Source organism: Apaloderma vittatum, unplaced genomic scaffold, assembly GCF_000703405.1.
Source record: "Apaloderma vittatum isolate BGI_N311 unplaced genomic scaffold, ASM70340v1 scaffold11182, whole genome shotgun sequence".
Taxonomy (NCBI): Eukaryota; Metazoa; Chordata; class Aves; order Trogoniformes; family Trogonidae; genus Apaloderma; species Apaloderma vittatum.
Window position 1 is genome coordinate 22,745 of NW_009701946.1, and position 19,654 is coordinate 42,398.

The following is a 19,654-nucleotide window of genomic DNA, read 5'->3' on the forward strand; positions in this document are numbered from 1 at the left end:
GGTCAGCAAACCACTCACAGAAATGACACCTACTCATCTCTTGCTGAGATCCTCTGCTGAATTTTACTAAGGTTTGCTCAGGAGTGAGCATCATGATGATTCTGCTTGGTGAGGACAAGGATACAGCATGGTGGCTGGGAACCACAGCATCCTGCTTCAAGTGCTCTCATCAGGAGAAAATGTTTAAGATCCTTATGAGAATATCTGGGACTTTCACAAGGACCAGACCAAAAGTACTGGTAGTCTGGATCTTGGTTTGCATCCACTTTCCGAGTAGCCCTGGAATAGACTGACATCAATATCCTGGCTAGTAGAAGTTTTATACATTTAAGAGGAAATTCACTGAGATAAAGGCAACTGTCTCGTGCTGGACTGAGTCGTGATGCAGCCTAGCGTGGAACAGCACAAACCCTGTACGGCTGGGGCTGCAGTGTACCCCCAAAAATGGGCTCTGTGTTGATCTTCGTCACCCCCTCAGGGAGCCGGAAGGTGAATGCCCGCAGCAGGTTGGCAAAGAAAATAAAGAGCTCGGTCCTCGCTAGATGCTCCCCCAAACACACGCGGTGCCCTGCAGAAGGACGAGGAGAAGGACAGTGACTATCTAGGAATTTTTCAGTTTCATTATCACTTTGTTCATTCTTCTTATAACCAAGAGGGTTCTTTTTGTTCAAGGCCGGGATCATGAAAGCTGTATCATCTTAGTGAGCTCTTTCTCAGACAGATCCCATCCAATGTCCCATCCAACACTAAATGCAAATCTCTGTGAAAATCCCTGAGGTACCACCATCACTTCTTTCTCGACTTTTGTTGACTTGGCAGAAAAGTATTTTCTTTTTACGAGAGACACTGAGCTTCAGGGTCATACACAAAGAATCTATCAGCTGTTTGCACATGCTTTCTTAGTGGGTTAAAGGCAAGAGATCAAAATTAGTTGGTAATGGCATTTGCAATTAAACAAAGGCTTGGTCATTTTTCAGGCAAAGCAAGATGCCAATTCATAGAATGGCCTAGGCTGGAAGGGACCTTAGAGATCATCTAGTCCAACCTCCCTGTCATGGGCAGGGACACCACCTCTCGAATAGACCAGGCAACACATGGGGACCGATCGGGATTTTGTTAACTTCCAAGGGCTCCTCCTTAGAACCAACGGCATGAGCAGAACAGGTGAATAATACAGTCATGTTTTCAGATTAGCAGACAAATAAAAGGAAAAAAAAATCCATTTGCATTAATAAACCACTCCTGGATAAACATCTATGTGACTACTCTGCTATATCAGCATAGAAACTAAACCAAAAATGAACAGAGTAGGAACTTTACTGTTAAGTGTGATCCCTAACTGCTTGTTGTTATCTTATTTCATAGAATCATAGAATGGCATTGGCTGGAAGGGACCTTAGAGATCATCTAGTCCAACCTCCCTGTTGGGGAGCAGGGACGCCTCTCAACTAGATCATGATACTCAAGGCTCCATCCCACTTGGCCTTGAACACCTCCAGGGAGGGGGCAGCCACAACATCTCCGGGCAATTTATTCCGAAGTCTTGCCACCCTCGTACTGAAGAATTTCTTTCTAAGATCCAATCTAAATCTATTCTCCTTCAACTTAAACCCATTTCCCCTTGTCCTACCAGTGGAAACTCTTGTAAAAAGTCCTTCCCCAGCCTTCCTGTAGGTTCCCTTCAGGTATTGGAAGGCAGCTATTAGGTCCCCCCAAAGTCTTCTCTTTTTGAGACTGAAGAATCCCAGCTCCCGCAGCCTGTCCTCATACCAGAGGTTCTCCAGCCCCTGGATCATCCTTGTGGCCCTCCTTTGAACACGCTCCAACAGATCCACGTCCCTCTTACGGTGGGGGCACCAAAACTGGATGCAGTATTCGAGGTGGGGTCTCACAAAAGCAGAGTAAAGGGGGAGAATCACCTCTCTTGATCTGCTGACCACGTTTCTCTTGATATATCCCAGGATGCAGTTGGCCTATTTCCTTCTTTTGCAACTAGATTTTCAGTTCTATAAGCAAGAGCTTAATCCTTTGTTTACCAGGATGCATTTTGCTTTTCTTGCAGTTTGTTCATTTAAAATGGATTACAAGTAACTCTAGTACACACAAGACACATTGCTTCTCAGAAAAAAATGTGCATATATAAAGAATACTACAGACAAAACCTGTGGATAGCTATCACTCTCAGGAGTTTGGCTGGTATTCCCACTACAGTGGCCTAAGGATGATTTGGGTTCTGGCATCACAGAAGCACCTTGTTGGCAGAAAAAGGCCATTACTGTTCTTTAAAAGTAGCAAACAGCAGAGACAGAAGACATTATCTGAAGAAATACGATAGTCTCACACTTCCTCGAGAAAGAGAGCCAGGAGAGCCAGGTTAAACAGGGAACCGTTGGGCAAACTCAAGTAGAAGAAGAGATTCAATAGATCATGGAAGGAGGGGCTGGCCCCTTCAGTGGAATTTAAGACTGTTGTCAGAGGATGTAGGGAGGCAACTAGGAAAGCTAAGGCCTCCTTGGAATGAAACCTTGCAAAGGAGGTCAAGGACAACAGAAAAGGCTTCTTCAAATATATTGCCGATAAAACTAACCCTAGAGGCAATGTAGGCCTGGACAGAAAGAAGGCAGAGTTACTGAATGCCTTCTTTGCCTCTGTTTATACTGCTGGAGACTGTCCTCAGGAGCCCCAGGTCCTCGAGTCCCCAGAGGAAGTCAGGATCAAGGAGAAGTTTGCCTTGGTTGATGAGGACTGGGTTAGGGATCAGTTAGGCAACCTGAACATCCACAAACCCATGGGTCCTGAGTGCTGAGGGAGCTGGCAGGTGTCATTGCTAGGCTTTGGTAAGTCGTGGGCAACAGGAGAGGTGCCTGAGGACTGGATGAAAGCAAACGTCACTCCAGTCTTAAAAAAGGGAAGAAGGAGGATGCAGGTAACTACAGACTGGTCAGCCTCACCTCCATCCCTGGAAAGGTGATAGAACAACTCATCCTTGGCACTGCCTCTAGGCACGTCAAGAATAAGAGGGTCATTAGGAGCAGTCATCATGGTTTTGCCAAGGGCACGTCATGTTTGACCAACCCGATAACCTTTTATGAAGACATAACCAGATGGATGGATGGTGGATGTGCAGTGGACATGGTTTATCTATATTTCAGTAAAGCATTTGACACCATCTCCCACAGCATCCTCATAGGTAAATGGAGGAAGTGTGGTCTGGATGACCAGGTAGCGAGGCAGGTGGTGAACTCGTTGAAGGGAAGAAGTCAGAGAGTTTTGGTCAATGGGACAGAGTCCAGTTGGAGGCCTGTGTCTAGTGGAGGCCCTCAGGGGTTGGTACTGGGACCAGTGCTGTTCAATATATTCATTGATGGCCTGGATGCCACTGGCATCCTGGTATAGGTCGAGAGAGACTCTCCTACCCCTCTACTCGGCCCTGGTGAGGCCACATCTGGCATATTGTGTCCAGTTCTGGGCCCCTCAGTTCAAGAAGGACAGGGAAGTGTTTGAAAGAGTTCAGCACAGAGCCACAGAGATGGTGAAGGGAGTGGAACATCTCCCTTGTGAGGAAAGGCTGAAGGAGGCTGGGTCTCTTTAGCTTGGAGAAGAGGAGACTGAAGGGTGACCTCACTCATGTTTATAAATATGTAAAGGGTGAGTGTCAGGAGGATGGAGCCAGGCTGTTCTCAGTGATGTCAGTGACAGGACACAGGGCAACGGGTGCAAGCTGGAGCACAGGAGATTCCACACAAACATTAGGAGAAACTTTTTCACTGTGAGGGTGACAGAGCATTGGGACAACAGAGGCATTCAAAACATGCCTGGACGTGTTCCTGTGCGATCTACTGTAGGAGACTGTGCTCTGGCAGGGGGGCTGGACTAGCTGATCTTTTGAGGTCCCTTCCAACCCCTGACATCCTGTGGTTCTGTGATTCTGTACTCTTCATGTAATCTGTTGGGTTAGTTCAATCTACCAGTGCATTTACCTGCTGAGAAGGGTAAGAAGGCTTCTCGAGCTACAAAGTTTCCTTCTTTATCCAGAAAATGGCCAGGGTTGAACTGTCGAGGTGTCTCCCATTGCTCAGGGTCATATAGAACAGATGCTATGTTTGGCATAATTATGGTGCCCTGCAAGGAAGAAACAGTAGATTGGGTTCCAGCTGGTAGCCTCTCACCCGTCAGTTTCTGTCTGTCAGATAAAACTGACACTTGTTGCCATTTCCGTGTAATGAGCAGATATGATGTGGTTATAAAACTAGTTTCCTAGAATATTGGAGTTTGTGATCATTTTCTGACTTAGAAATTATCAGTTCTCAGCCCTGCAGCTGTTTCAGTGGGTGTTAGCAGTATTAGTGATGTTGGTACAACTGCATTGTCACCACTTTTACTGCTGACTCTCTTATTGATATTAGGGTCCAGTGTTGGACACTTCCTTCAGGCTTGAGAGAGAAATGCATCCAGAAATAACTGCATTAGTTCATTGACAACAACCTCTGAGCCCTTTTAGCAGTAAGCTTTTTGTCTCCTGTTTGTTCCCAGCAGACCAGTTTGTGTGCCTTAGCTCCCTGGCTGTCAGAACAGAGTGAAACCTTCACCACAAAATAACTTAGGTGGGGCCAGTCCCAGATGCCAGTGATGGTACTGGCCTCTCCCATGTCTCTTGCAATAAAAGCAGCCAATTTCTGTTTCTTGCTGGTGTTTTACAGTGAGAACTGGCATCCAGCTTAGCTTATGTCACTCTAAAAAATGCCTTATTGACTATGAACACGTGTCTTAGGCAGTATTTAGGAGCAACTCCCTCACTGTCAGCCATAGCTGACATCTTTCAGCTGTAACAGACTCAAGCAGGTCCCTTAGCTCACGTGGAGCTGTGAGCCATCCTCTCACAAGCGTTCCTTCATCCCAGGAATGCTGGCAGTGCCAAACTGAGCAGGCATGTCTTAACCAGTGCTTTGGCAAACGAGCTTCTCTTAGTCCATCCCCAGAGGTGGTCTCTGCAGTTGTGCTGTTGATCAGCAGGGCAGGAGCTCAGGGCTTCTGTGGCAGGGGCAGGAGTCTGATCAGCTGTCTGAGCACCAGCACGCTGGGCGAGGGACTTATTTTGCTCCTGGAGCCACAAATGGTAACCCTTCCCCAGAGAGCATGTTTCCGGGTTATACGGAGAACAGTTTATAGGTGGAAAATAGGTTGCAAAACTGGAAGAAAAGCTAAATGTCTCTTTGCTGAAGAAAGAAGAGCGGCTGAAAATGTGTCTGTACCTTTTTGACGGGGAATCCTAGCAATGTTGTGTCCCTCACACACAACCTGGGCATGCCGACAAAGACGATGTTGCTGAAGCGTTGGATCTCATGAACCACAGCATTTGTATAGGGCAGTTTTCTCCGATCCTCATAGCAAATTAACTGCGAAGGACCCAAAACAGCATCCAGCTCCTTCTGCACTTTCTCTGTGGAGAAATATTCATCATTTTAGATGGGAAAAATTCATAAAATATTTTAGCTGGTCTCCTTTCTTACAGCAACAGGAAAATGTGTTATTTCAGCATGGCACAGTAAGTCTATAATATGATTTTAATATGATTTAATGCCCCAGTTTAATATATGAAAATAAAAATAAACAGGAAAAACATCCCAACAGTGGGGTCCAAATTCATGAGCAAGGACTATACTATACTTACTCCAGCTCTGACATCTATCTTACAGAATACTTGGCGGGTGTAGGGCGGGTCACTCAGCTCCAGGTTTTGGAGGTATTTAGGGATTACTTAGTTTATCTCAGAATCTAAATCTCGTTTGCAAAATTGACATAAACGCCTCAGATATTACCTCCCAGTGCAAGGGATGAGTTGAGCAGAGCTGGTCCAAGTATGGCAACATACTATGTGAATAAAACACAACACCTGAATCAGCCTAAAGCCTTGGATCCAAATCTCCCCTCAATGACTCAACTTTTTCAGCCTCCTGCTGAGGCTGAGAGAATCATAGAATCATAGAATGGCCTAGGCTGGAAGGGACCTTAGAGATCATCTAGTCCAACCTCCCTGTCATGGGCAGGGACGCCACCTCTCGACTAGACCAGGCAACACATGGGGACTGAGTAGGAATTGAACCCGCGACCTCAGTTGGTCCTTATTGTCAGCACTGCACTCGTGTTTTTCTTGCTTTCAGTGCTCAAGCACAGCAGGTGGACGAGCCAACAGCTCCAGGAGTACTGGGGTCCTCCTTAAGCCCTGGCCATATCCTTTCTGACGTAGATGTTCCTGACATAGATGCAGATGAGGAAGCTCAGCGTGTAGCTACAGAGGAGAGACATTCATGGAAATTATGCTGATTGGATAATCATAGAATAATTTTGGTTAGAAAAGATCTTTAAAGTTATCAAGTCCAACCATTAACTTAGCACTGCCAATTCCACCACTAAACCATATCCCTAATCACCTCATCTACATATCTTTTAACTACCTCCAGGAGTGGTCACTCCATCACTTCCTTGGGCGGCCTGTTCCAACGTTTAACAAACCTTTCTGAAAAAGTTTTTCCTAATATCCAATCTAAACTTCCCCTGGCACAACCTGAGGCCATTTCTTCTTGTATTGCTTGTTACTTAGGAGAAGAGAACAACATCCACCTTCCTACAACTTCCTTTCAGGTAGTTGTAGTGAATAAGCAACCTCTTCTGCAATATTAACTTAGACAGGGGCAGTTTGTGTGTACTGCCAGCAGTTCTTGCCTAAAAACCCACCTCTACATAACAGGCAGCCAGAGTCATCCCCTTAAGTTTCATTTTTTTGTCTTTATACAGTCTTTCCATCCTTTGCAGATGTTCCATATCTATGTTTTGTTTTCTCCTAAGGCTCATGTGCTGCTTTGTGAACAAACTGCAACAAACATAACTGATTATTTGAAGACTAGATGCTAACACCATCAGCCAGTTTCAGGCTGAATATACTCTACTGAAACCTTGAGGCCACCCTTGGGCAACCCACGCTTCATGGATGCCCACGGCCTAGCCCTGCACTCAGCTAAACCAGAAAGGAGTCACTGCATTCTTCAAGGAAGTATATGGATTTGCACTGGGAACATTATTTTCCATCTCTCTGTTTCCTGATGAGAAAGATACAGGAAGAGGAGCTATCTCTACCAGGACCACGGGCTTCCTTAGGACAACCTGCAGCCCTTCATAATCTGCCAAGATGTGTCCAGCTGGCTTGGCCATTGGGTTGCTAGAAGTGTTCACATGCTCAGGAAGAAATGTTGTGCCAGGAGGCACAACTTTGTGACAAACTTTGTGACAAATACAGCGAAGCTGGTTTAGCACTCCTCATACCTGTCTAGTGCAGACCGGACGCAGAGCTCCAATCTCTGTCCCTGCAGCCATCAGACAGTGTGCAAACCCTCCACACAGCACCCCGCCGACTTGTCACAGCAAAGAGCTCACTTCTATCTCACTGCAAGTGCCTTCAGCTGCCTCACTTTGTCACATAGGATGGGCCTCTGATTTTTTTCCTCTGCTGCCAACCTTTGTGCTTTCAGAGATCGAGAGCCAGGCTCAAGTAGTGGCTTTTGTGCCTGCAGCTCATCGTATTCAGCCATCATTAACATTTGTAGCACCCACAGCATTTCAGAGCAGGAATCCCTCTCACCTTGGATGTCTGGATTCACCACCATGTAGAGCAGTCCCCAATACAATGTTGTGCTTGAGGTCTCTGAGCCACCGAGGAAAAGATCATTTATAACACATATCAAATTGTCTTCATCGTATTTGGGCTTGACTCCATCTTTACACTGTAGATGATGATAAAAAGTTGAAGTTAAAGCATAAGAGTTAGGTCATCCTCTATGCCTTCCATGTGAGAGCCTTTATTTTCACAGCTGGCACATGGGCAAAGAATATTCAAAAATTACAGTTTTTGATGAAATTAAGTTTCCCAGATGGATGTGGTAAGTCTGCATTGCTCTTTTTCATGAAGCAGAATATTCTTTCATTTAAAACCAGGCAATTTTAGGCCTGCTGACTTAATTACAAAAACTTTAAAGTGCACTACAAGTTTTGCAGTTAGCCTAAAGTGTAATTCTAAACAAGTGCCCCACAATGTGTCAGTCATTAGGCCTTAGTCTCTCCAGTATGCTATCAAATGGTGCCAGCAAATATCAAAGGAAAACCTATCTGAAAAGGATCTCAACTGAACATCTTGAGAGTAATCTATTCTCTCAGTTCAGGACAGATGTGAACTGGTGGGAGAAAGGTACCCAAGTATTTTCTTCTTATAATAAGGAAATTACATTAGACAAAACCACTTTAAAATAAACACCTGATACCAGAGAAAGCTGCATCTTTGCCTCTGTTTTCTTGTTCTAGTAAGTCTTGTTGTGCTCATTCAGATATAATGCACAAGAGGATGTATCAGATCCTTCCAGAGCCCATAAGCCAAGCCTCTGAGAACATGGCAGTCTGACTAGCTGAGAGCTTATGACCAGAGGTAGAAGCTACATAAACTCATCTACCCTAGGAAAGAGATGCTTCTTTTAGCTCCCCAAAGTATCCCAAAATGACTATGTTTGAAGCAGAAGCTCTAGTGCTCTTAGGAGAGCCTAGTTCTTGCTACGGAAAATAATAGCCTGGGCAGGGAAGACAATTAACAGTTTATTATGGCATTGTTTGTGAAATTGTGTCCTAGGCCCCTCCAACTTGAATATAGATGCCAAGCTAACTGTGTTCCAAACTGTGGGGAAATCAGAAGTAACAGGGAGAACAGGCTTGGGACCTCCAAATGCATCCCATTTTAGGACCTGCTGGTGACAGCATCCATCTGCCAAGAAAGCTGACAGGTGAGATGCATAAAATACCTGTTCCAAGCTTGGCTAAATGATCGAGTAGGCTGGGATTGCTGAGGCGCAACTGCTGAAAGGGACTGGCCTGGAAGTGGAAGGACTACTGTCTTTTTGATGCTGCAGGAATGATACCAAGGGATTTCGAGATAGCCTGGGAATCCTTTAAAGAGTGGAGAATCTCCTCAGACCAGGACCTAAGAGAGTTTCCAAAAAAGGTAAGATCCTCAATGAATGGTTCCCTCCCAAGGGAGGAACCACACGGTTGTGTGGCACAAGGACAACCAGTGTTAGGACACACACTGAAACTCAAAGAAGCACTTTAGCTGTTTTAAGGCAAATACGCATATTTAATCCAGTTGTAAACTTGAGGCACCCTGCTGTAGAAGATGAGGTGATCTACCTAAGTTATGTAACCTGCAGGCATAAACTGCCTCATATTTACTGCAGGACTGAGGTATACACATGGTTATTTATAGAAAGCAGAAGATAGCTCATGAGTTCACACTCTAACATACTTTGTGGTGATTTGTTCATGCAACCAAAACACATAACTGGATGCCTTTCTGTTAGTAAGTCCTAAGCTACTGTATTCACATGTAAGAAACTATGATAGAAGGGATCATACTGGGTGACATAATGGTCTGTTTGGCTTTATATTCCAGAAATGTGTGATCAGGCAGAACGAACACTTACTTTCTCTATTTCAGCCAGGTAAAAGTCAATGAAATCCTGTGGTTCGTCTGGTATCCCTCTCTCCACATGTCTTCTGATCTCCTTCCTTGCAAAAGAACTCAGGACATCATAGGACGATAACGCTTTCTTATGAGGACCAGGCAGATGGGACATCAGCCCAGGTAGGATTTCGTACAGCTGCAGGAGTGACACACAAGAGGGAGAGTGAATTATCTGTCAGTAGCAGAGCTGCTTTTAGAAACACCAAAAGGCTGAATTGTCCTCTCTGGACATGTTGATAGTGGAATAAACCAATGAGCATTGCTTTGAGTAGATTTTTGCCGTGGGAATACATTGCTAGTAATTTTGACACACTTCTGGGGGTCAAGGCAGTACTGACAACACACCGCTCATGCCAGGAAGTTTACTTGACTAATGCACTAGAAGACCTTATTCCCACACACTCAAAATGCAAGGATGTCCTTTCTAGATACTGTGTGGCTGCTAAGATTAACAAGTCTGCAGCCCCAAGTGTCTGATGGAATTTGTGGAGCCCACAGAAAAAGAGTGTAGACTGGGTATCGCTTTAAGAGTTAATTTAATTTCCTCCATCAGAGTCCTTGTAACTGCTACAGGACCAATAATTGTTCTGATGGTTAGAAATACTGCCCTTTCAGTCTGCTGAGAGTACTTTGACAGCTCAAAGTATTGTCCTCTGGCTTGGATGGTTCTCTTTGTAGCATCTGCCATTCCACCCTGCCAAGCAAACAGCATTTCCATCTCCACTCTTTTTTCTTAAAAAAAGTTTGGCTTTATGGTATGTTGCGGGAGGTACCCACCAAAAAAATGTCTGACTGAATTTAAATTGTGAGGCTGTCTGAGAGTATATGTCTTGTTTCTGTAACATGTGAATTGTGAGCTCTCATGAAGTAATGCAAAGATTCATAATGGATGTATTATTATTTGTGATACAGAAAAAAACCCAAAGTTGTGATCATACAATTTGCAGAGTAGTAAAAGCGGAACAGTAAATTCTGTTACATCCTTTTTTAGAGGAGAGAATAGAGGTGAGAAGAGCAGCACCACAGAGTTCAGATTTATTACAAACTCTAGTCTCAAATTAGGTTTAAAAGTTTCTATTGACAGTGTCCGAAATGCTGAAAGATGTAAAGCCAGAAGTCAACAGAGAAGTGTCCCCTAAACTTGCAAGAAACAAGAGACTTCTTAAAAATGGACTCAAAACCAAGGAGGCAGTAATAAGGTCCCAAAGGACACCTCATTGTTGCCAGTTTGCATTTGCCAGTTGCTCTGCATTTAGTGAAGACCAGTTTTTGTATTCACACTTCCATTTTCTATCCATTTCAGAAAAAAAAAGATAGCATATTATTTACTCACCCGATGAGTAAAGCTGCCGGCAAATTTGAATAAATTCCCCGTGGCACTGATCAGTTCATGGAAGGTTTTGTCCTCATCAGAGAAGTGATATCCAAAAACCAGAGCACAAATTACGTTTGAAATAGAATGAAAAAGAGGGAAAGAAGGATCCACAGGTTTTCCTGCAAACACAGTAACTAGTATTCACTCTCAGTGTTTTCTTCAGGTGTTTCTTATGCAGACAGGACAAGATGTTATTAGAGATTACATAAAATATCCTCTTTACCCAGCTGGGGCTTGAATGGGGATAACAATGTAGCATTAATAGGTATTTATGAAAACAAAATGTAGTCTTGGAGCAAAGGACACTGTTAAACTGTTTCCTCATAGCTCTAAAACAATCTCATAGCCCTTCCTGTGAAAAAAACGTTATACAACTAAGATCCATTAGAGGGTATCATAAAATCTGCCATCTCGGCTGTGTGGAAGATGACAAGTCAGAATGCAAGAAGGATAAAATGTCACTGGAGATGAACTAAGAGAAGACAGTGACATATTCAAAAACGTAAAAAACTACTTAGGAAGAAAGACTGAAGGAACTTAGGAAGATTTAAGAAGCATAATAGAAGGATGAAACTGCAAAGTATGCATAATAAAATTATTAGAGTCTCAGCTATGAACAATCGATCATCATATCTCTCTCTGATAATTTTTTTAAAGTTATGAGACAGATATCAGTCAAAAAAGATTTGGATAGAACTGATCCTGGCTTCAACACTAAGAAGAAGCTGATAATCTCCTGAAATTCCCTCCCACCTCATACTTTCTTTGATTCTCTTGCCAACAGTTACTTAGCCAGTCAGACACTAAAATATCCACTTTACTTCATGGCACCTAATGTAATTGAAATTTAGAGAAACAACTATGCTCTGCGATACTCTTTAATTACCTGTCATAGGCAGCTTGAGAAGGGCTTGGCTGTCCAGGTCAGTGACATAGTATCTTCATACATTAATATCACAGACAAATGATAAGCCCATGGAGATGGAATTTCAGAAGTTCCCAACTTTTCTAGGTTTTCTGAACAGCATTTTTAAGAAAGAAATTTGCACTTGTGATACAGAGCTCTAACTGCTCTTTGGGCTTTGCTAAGTTTGGATGCACCAGTCCAGACCTGCCCTGACCCCAGAAAGGGGTAGGTGAGTTTGCATACTGAAGATATGGATCCAAGACTAAAAACTGTCTGATTTGTTAGCACATAGATACCTTTCAGGTTCACAAAGAACTCCACCAGATGAGAGGCCTCCTCTTGCACTCGATACTCGAGGCCTTTTTTCCCCATTCCCAGACTGCGTAGAGTCATAATACCAAAGCGCCTCTGCTGCCTCCAGGAGCGACCACTTGCCAGTATGATACCTGAGGGTGTTAATATTTGCCATACACATGAACGAACCATTTAAAAATATGTTATAAAATACATGGAGTAAATCATAGAATACTATGTGATACAACTATCTTTAAGTGACATTATCAGTAACCAGAAATCATAGCCAAACGTACCCAGATTATAACTAGACCACATGTTCTTAAATATTGATTGCAGTTGCTCTTTGAAAAGAGCAGTCTAAGGATTTGCTGACTGCTCCATTTCCTGATGTCTTAGAAACCTCACAACCTTAAGATGCCTTTTTAGATGATTTGTTTTAACTGTACTCAAGTGATTACACTCAAGATAGGGATAACTGGATGAATTTTTACAGAATAGCGTACAGGGACAGGGTATGCTCATGGAAATATAGATCAATTAACGTGATGCTTCTTGGTGGAGGGCATGAAGGTGAAGGATAAGTGACATGCGAGCCCTGTTTCTCCTCTGGAAGGGAGACCACTCTGCTGGTGGTTAAATTACACTGGTGGTTACCTGAAGAGCCCTGAACTGCTGCTGTGATAGTGATACTCTACCTACTTTTAAACAGTCTGTGATTGCTTTGGTATAGCAAATACGGGGGAGGAGAAAGAAAAGGCTGCAAACTGCTGGAATACGCTAAGGAGAAGTGGGGTTTTGTGTGTAGGAGGCGTTCTCACAATCAAAAGTTATTTGTCAAATGTTCAAGAGTGCCTGCAAACACAGCAATGAGACTTCTAAAGGAGAATGTTATAGATCTCTTGCTCATGACGGGAGGTGACTGGTAGCCATAATATACTCGGTTACCAAGCATACAAACAAGCTTTGCATTCATGTAATGTACAGCATAATCACGTTCAGCAAATTATTTATTCTATAAGAAGAGCAAGACTGCTGAGTTCTGAGCTGGGATTTCATATATCTTGAACACAGCAAAGAGGTTACCTAGAAACAACCTGATTTGGAGTGTTTCCCAGGCTTGGGACAGCTCAGTCCGAAAGGCATCACGGGAAATAGTTATTCTCAAGAGCCAATGGAGGACATGGACAGTATCTGATAGAAGAGTATCCTGAACAGGAGAGTAGACAGAGTAGTTTGCCAAGTCAACATTCCTGTGCACTATGTATGGCAAGAAAATCCCACCTTTTCCTTTGGCCATGGCCATGAAGAAAGGAGACACCATCCGCCCAGAAACATCGTCAGGGTGTGTAGTCATGCCATCCTTCACTGCTTGATATCCATTCAGTATGATGATAGGGTTCCACCCGAACCACAAAGTATATATATTACCATGAGTTTTTGCGAGCTGTAAGTGGAAAAGGTGCCAGAAAAGAGCAGATGAAACTCCTTACATCTCAAACAGACACTTCACCTACTACTCACTGGCCCAATGGCCAGTTTTGTGCTGAGAACATAATCCCCATAAATATATTTATATCTGGAAGCAGAAAAAGATTGGGGTTTTTTCTGAGAACAAGGCTTTCTGCAGTCAATTTCATTTACTGCAGGAGGAAGTAATTTTCTTTTCACAGCACAGGCTGCAGCAACTCCACAGCAAAAGAAAGACGACTTTGCATTTTATGTTACATCAGAGACAATGCCAACATTTGTACCTTGTTTATGGAATAGCCATGCTCTGCACCTTTCTGGAGCTCTGTGCCTTCGTCTAACCCTTCCTTTTACAAAGGAAACCAACTGATGAAACCTGCTCCATCCATGTGCTCTGGGGGAGGAGATGGAGCCAGAGCCAGCCAAGAGGTACCAGTGGGCTGCAGCTGAGGCCAGGATTTCCTCACACTACCGAGGAGAGCACTGACCATTGGAGACAGCAGAGGTGTCCATGCAGGAAGCGTTGTCTGACAGAAGAAATTCAATCATTTGTGGAAAATCTTTGTCTGAGAAGGGGACTCTCTTCCATCACACCCACAATGATACAAACGAGCTGGTAGACTGTGTCTAAGATGCCACCAGAATTACATCCAATCGATCACACTAGTCACTCGCTTCTCCTTATAATTCTTTAGGTACCAGCTTTTAGGTTACAGCATCGCTGCCTGCCTGAGCCTGCAATGCACTCAATGAGCTGTGTGCACTGTCTCCAGCATAGACCCGAATTAGTGCAAACCACTAGAAAAGCTACTGCCAGGGTATAGGGGAGGAGCAGCGGTCTCTAAAAATAAGTGGCAAACAAATGATTTTAAGGAGGTGTTGGAAGATGGGGAGTATATGCCCTTGGCTGCATTGCAAACATACATACCTGTGCACCGTATTACCCATTTTGTGATCAAATTAGACAATGCTAGGACATCAGATTTTTTAAAAGTAACACATATGGACTTAGAAGCAGTGGAGAAACATCTTTTAGATTACTGGTATTCTCTGACTCTAATAGCAAGTCAGAAACCCTGTCCCCAGGTTTATTTGATTCTCAAGGACTTCAAGATTCTCTAGAAGATGGCATATTCCACGTGAGATGGTGACCTAAATGCAGGAATCAAGGAGATCTTTATATGTCCATACCTTGTCTGTAACTTTCTAAGGCTTACAAGCTTCACTTTGCTATTAACACATCAATTTTCTTTAAGCTGTGACTAAAATTAGCCAGTTAAGAGCATCTTAAAAAGTAATACCTCCATCAGAAGATCCCGGTGAAACTGAAACTTCAGGTGCACCAAGTTTCCAAGCAATGGGAGAGGAGTTGGTCCAGGGGGGAATTGCTTGCATGCCTTTCGCAGTTTGAAAAACTCAGCTATTAATAAAAAAATGATCAGAACTGCAAAAGCTTGACTTATTGTCAGCATTTCAGAGACGATTTATGAGCTTGTCTGGTACTGGAGCTTGGAAAAGGTGATCATCTGTCTTGTTCTGTCGCTGCAGAATGAGTTCTGAAAAGTCTGTGTTCCTATCCCTCCCTCTGTCCCTCCCTCTTTATCACTGCCTGCCCTTCTCCGGCACCCCGTACCTTTCCCATACTGAGATACATCCAGCTCATCCCCGGCTAAAAGAAAACCTACCTGCTTACAGCAAGCCACAGCATGAAAACATGGAATCGCTTGTACTCAAGCTGTTTGTCCTGAAGATTTTGTTGGGGAACTACTGGTGTGTACTGGGAGATCTCAACTGGAATGACACCAGGTGAGAGCCCTTGTTGACCACTGGCTATGAGATGAGTGACACCTGCTTTCACCTGCCGTTAACACATACATAGCTCTTCATCTCAGAATCCCTGAATTCAGATTATGAGTGCTACATATCAGTGCCCTCCAGGCACTCTAGTCACAAATGTTATTTAACTTACCTTTAAATGTGGTTGCAAATTCAGATTTGCCTACCAGTACACACAGTTCACACAGGCAAACCCAACAGTAGTTGCAGACTAAGCATGCAATTTGAGGACAAAAGTGTTATATGCAATTTCTGAAAAATTGGCCTGAAGTGTTCAGTTTAACCTTTTCTCCAATAAATGGAACACATAATGGTTTAATCAAGTGAGAGTTAATGACATACAGATAACACTTAAAAACTCACATTACAATTATTTTTTAATCAGAATATTAAAATATGTTATATTTTCAATGCATTAAATATAAATTTTCATTAGTAATTATTTTCTCCTTTTTTAAAGTATTTTTTTTAAAGTATGTAACCTAAGTGAAGGCTTCATTTTTTCTACATTTTTTTATCAGTTTTGGCTATTATTACCAGTTATCAATAAGTTTACAGGCATCAGAAACCTGTCCTCTGCTAAGGAAGGGATTCATGCCTAGTTTGAAACACAAGAGAAAACACTATGTGTCAATTACCAGGGAATCCAATCTCACATTGCGAAGAGAAAGTGTCTTCACTAAAATTGAAGCACAAGCCTGAACAAGAAATTGCCCTGCCCTCCGACGCGCACATAAATGCAGTATTTTGCAAACCTGGCAACATTAAGAAAGTAAAGTGACTCAGTGGTATCAATCTATCACCTTTGTTTGGCCAAACTTTGCAGCTACTGTAGGTACCTACATGTCTGCATTATACAGTGAAGACAGCAGGAAAAGTGGGGACTTTGTGACCTTATCTGTGCAAAACTCACAGGACGCTCTGAAGTGGGCTGAGGTGGGCTCCGTGGCTTTGATAAAACCAGCGCAAGTTGGGTACAACTGTCCACTATTATGCTGAAACCAGCAAAGTATCGAATTGGAAAATGTTTCTTCAAACCAAAATATCAAGTTTAGCATTCTGAAAAAGAAAAAAAAAAGAAAAAAAGAAAATTTTGTTTATGCAGGTGGCTGAAGTCAGAAGAAATGCTGAATTACACACATTTCATGGATAGACTAAATACAATCATATTCATCTCTTATCTATTTGGTCAATATTCCAATGCTTAGTTCTGGACTTTTCATACTTGGTGTAGCATGTTTACGTCAGTAAATTAACTTACCTCTTTCAGAACACTTGTCAGATTTAATTGGAATCAAATCACCAGAGTCAGAAGAAGGATGAAGCCAAACGAGCCAGCCAGCAGTTTATCCTACCAGATGTTACCATCACAACTGTCTGAAAGCCAGATGTTCCTTACCCCAGTGCCTGATGTTGGCATGGACCCATTCCTGCCTGATGCCTGCTCTTCTGGACACTCTCTCAGCAGTATTTGCTGTGTTTGTGGTTTTGGCAGAAAACTCAGCTTTCCTAAAAGATTGTAATGCAAGTAAAGAGCAGCCCAAAGAAGTGGACTCAGAGGGCAAGAAGAGCGAGTTTTAATGAAAGATATCAGAAAGTCAAAGTTCCAATAAAATTTTTAGCGGACATAAAAGCACACTGTGAATTAAGTTTTGGAAAGATTAGTACAATGCTTGCAAAAGTAAAGCTGTGCAGGTAATGTGACAATCAAACAAGCATGGTCCTGACATCCTTGAGCAAGCAAATGCTTAATTTCAGCTCTGGGACACCGATACTTAAATACTAAACATAAACTGTAACACATGCGGTAAGAGGGATTGTCAGGGATTAGGATTTCCAAAGCACAAGAACTGTAGATTTGGAACAAAGCAGCAGCCAGTTGCTTTGAGTGAGGCTTCAAATATATAGTATTTAGAAGTGGAAATTGCGCAATACAGTGCTATTTTTTTTTTACTTTTCCCCACAATTACCTTCAGAAATTCACAAAGCTGGAATGTGCCAAGTAACTGGGAGCACTAAGGCTGGACTTAAGGTGGCACAGAGTCTGAAGAAAACAACATACATGACCTTAATATAAAAACCAAATGGGCCTGGCATCCCTGATCCAAATTGCAGAAGATTTGCCAAAGAGAAGGGTAATTTGGTTTTCTCCAGGTGATATTACCAGGAGATGGATGATTTCTCTATGTGAGGAATAGATGGATGAATTTTTCAAGATGCAGGAAAATGCAAAGTTCCTGAGACTACATTGATAATTTCTACCTGAGAATACAAAGCCCCTCAAACAGTTAGAAAATCAAGAGGAATGGATGAGTAAAACAAGATATTGGAGGGCAAATTCCAAAGCCAAACAGTAAACAGATTTCTGTGTTTACAAAAGAGGCTGAAACCAACATTCTTACATTGGGATCCTTTTTGTAGGACAACAGGCACTGTGTAATTGCTGCTAGTAAGTGAGGATGTACACATCTGTGAGAAAAAAAAAAAGAAATTCATAGTCCACAAATACCATCTTTTCAGAAATGTCTAAGAGAAGCGCTAGAAAAAAAAATTACAAAAACTGTAAAATATAGTGCTGGAGCAGTTTATCGCCTCGACCTCTATCAGTGTTTTCTTCACAGCACTACTAATAACTGCCAAGAATAAGGAAAAACATGATGACAAGGCACTGATGGCAGAGCACTTTACGTTGAGCTAAACAAATAAGCTCCACGAGAGACTCCAAGAAAGTCTGACAGAAATTAAGCACCCAAAAGCATGTGGCATAGCAGCTTCTCACAAAAAAAAAATAGACTGAAGTTAAAATCCAGGAGATCTGAAATTGAAGAATCAATGGCTGGGAAAATATTGAAAGCTTGTACTGACCACAGGCAAAAATAATTTTTATTGACACAGAAGTAGGGAGAAGCCAACGGGACAAGGAAAAAGTCATATTTAGATACCAAAATAATGATCAAGTTCACAACAGTTAGCAAACCTCACAAGTTAAAAACCTCTAGGGTATCACTGTACATGAGTTAAAGGAACTGCAAAAGGAGAAAACAAAGCAAGATCATTATCTGACTGCCTGTGCTTTTCACCCTAAGAATAACCAGAGAAAGCATCATGTACTGAAAGGTATTCATTCTAGAATCTTAAAATTTCACAAACTGAAGAAAACAACATCTATCATAAAATAAGTTTAAGTTACTTTCTTGCTTTATTTGCAGATACTACAGATTTGGTTGATAAAGCAGTAGTATTGAAGTTACATTACTTAACATGTTTTTCAATTACCTTAAAGCATTAATTTAAGAAAATCTAAAAATGTTGCTTATAAAGCTTGCAGATCTCAACATCGAGAGAACAGTGAAACTTGGGAAAACTAAGAGATTGCAAGGCCAGTATGACTCACACCCTATCTTTGTCTTTAAACAAGTTACAGATCCAAAATGAGGACATCCAGTTTACAATGTCCATTCTTCTAAATTAGCATTAAAAACAAATAAACAAAAAGTAACAACAAAACAAGCCTCAAGATGTGAGCACTGGCCTATAAGTCCAATGTACTTTATATAATTCTAAAAATAAGCAATTATTTCCTTTCCTTAATTCATGCTCCATCAAGTATTTCAGAGTCCTTTGTAATCATTAACTACATTTTAGATCTGTTGAGGCAAAGATATACATTCCTACATATGAAGGCAAGAAATTACACAGCACGAAAGAATTGTTTATACATAAAACGTGTAACGGAGCAGACTTGCTAATCAGGCACATTTACGTGGTAGGAATCCAACTGCAAAACATGAAAGGCAGAATCAGCACAATTCAATAATGTGTTGTAATTACTACACTCTACTTGTAGCAATTAATAGAAGTGCAGCTGTACTGACCCCACTGCCTATCTCCACCTTACACTTCCCGTTGTAAATCTTTTGCAGGCAGGTATTAACAACTTGCTAAAGTCTTTAATTAGGATGTAGAAAATAGAAGTCAAGCAACAGGAGGTAGAACCAAGGGAAGGCTGAGATAGAGGCAGCCATCTGGGCATTACAGAGGGTCATGACGACCCAGAGAAGATCACATATCCAAACCTGAAGTTGTGAGTGGTGGTTCAATCTTCACTTGCACCGTCGTTCCTTGCAGGGCCTTTCTCAAGTAGGGCTACCTTTTATAACATTTTGAGTTTGAGAGGTTGATTCAGCAACCTGAATAAGCCTCCAAAAGTACT

The 19,654-nt window shown here is 42.3% G+C and overlaps 1 protein-coding gene across 1 annotated transcript; it reads right to left on the bottom strand.

Moving 5' to 3' along the window:
- Positions 1-389: 389 nt before the first annotated feature.
- Positions 390-15,077, bottom strand: LOC104281370 (cytochrome P450 2J6-like). Its single transcript, XM_009879343.1, has 9 exons — positions 14,907-15,077; positions 13,420-13,582; positions 12,138-12,287; positions 10,893-11,053; positions 9,519-9,695; positions 7,637-7,778; positions 5,253-5,440; positions 3,981-4,122; positions 390-568 (listed from the first exon to the last, which is right to left on the bottom strand). The coding sequence occupies exons 1-9, from the start codon at positions 15,075-15,077 to the stop codon at positions 390-392; spliced, it is 1,473 nt and encodes a 490-aa protein (XP_009877645.1).
- Positions 15,078-19,654: the final 4,577 nt, after the last annotated feature.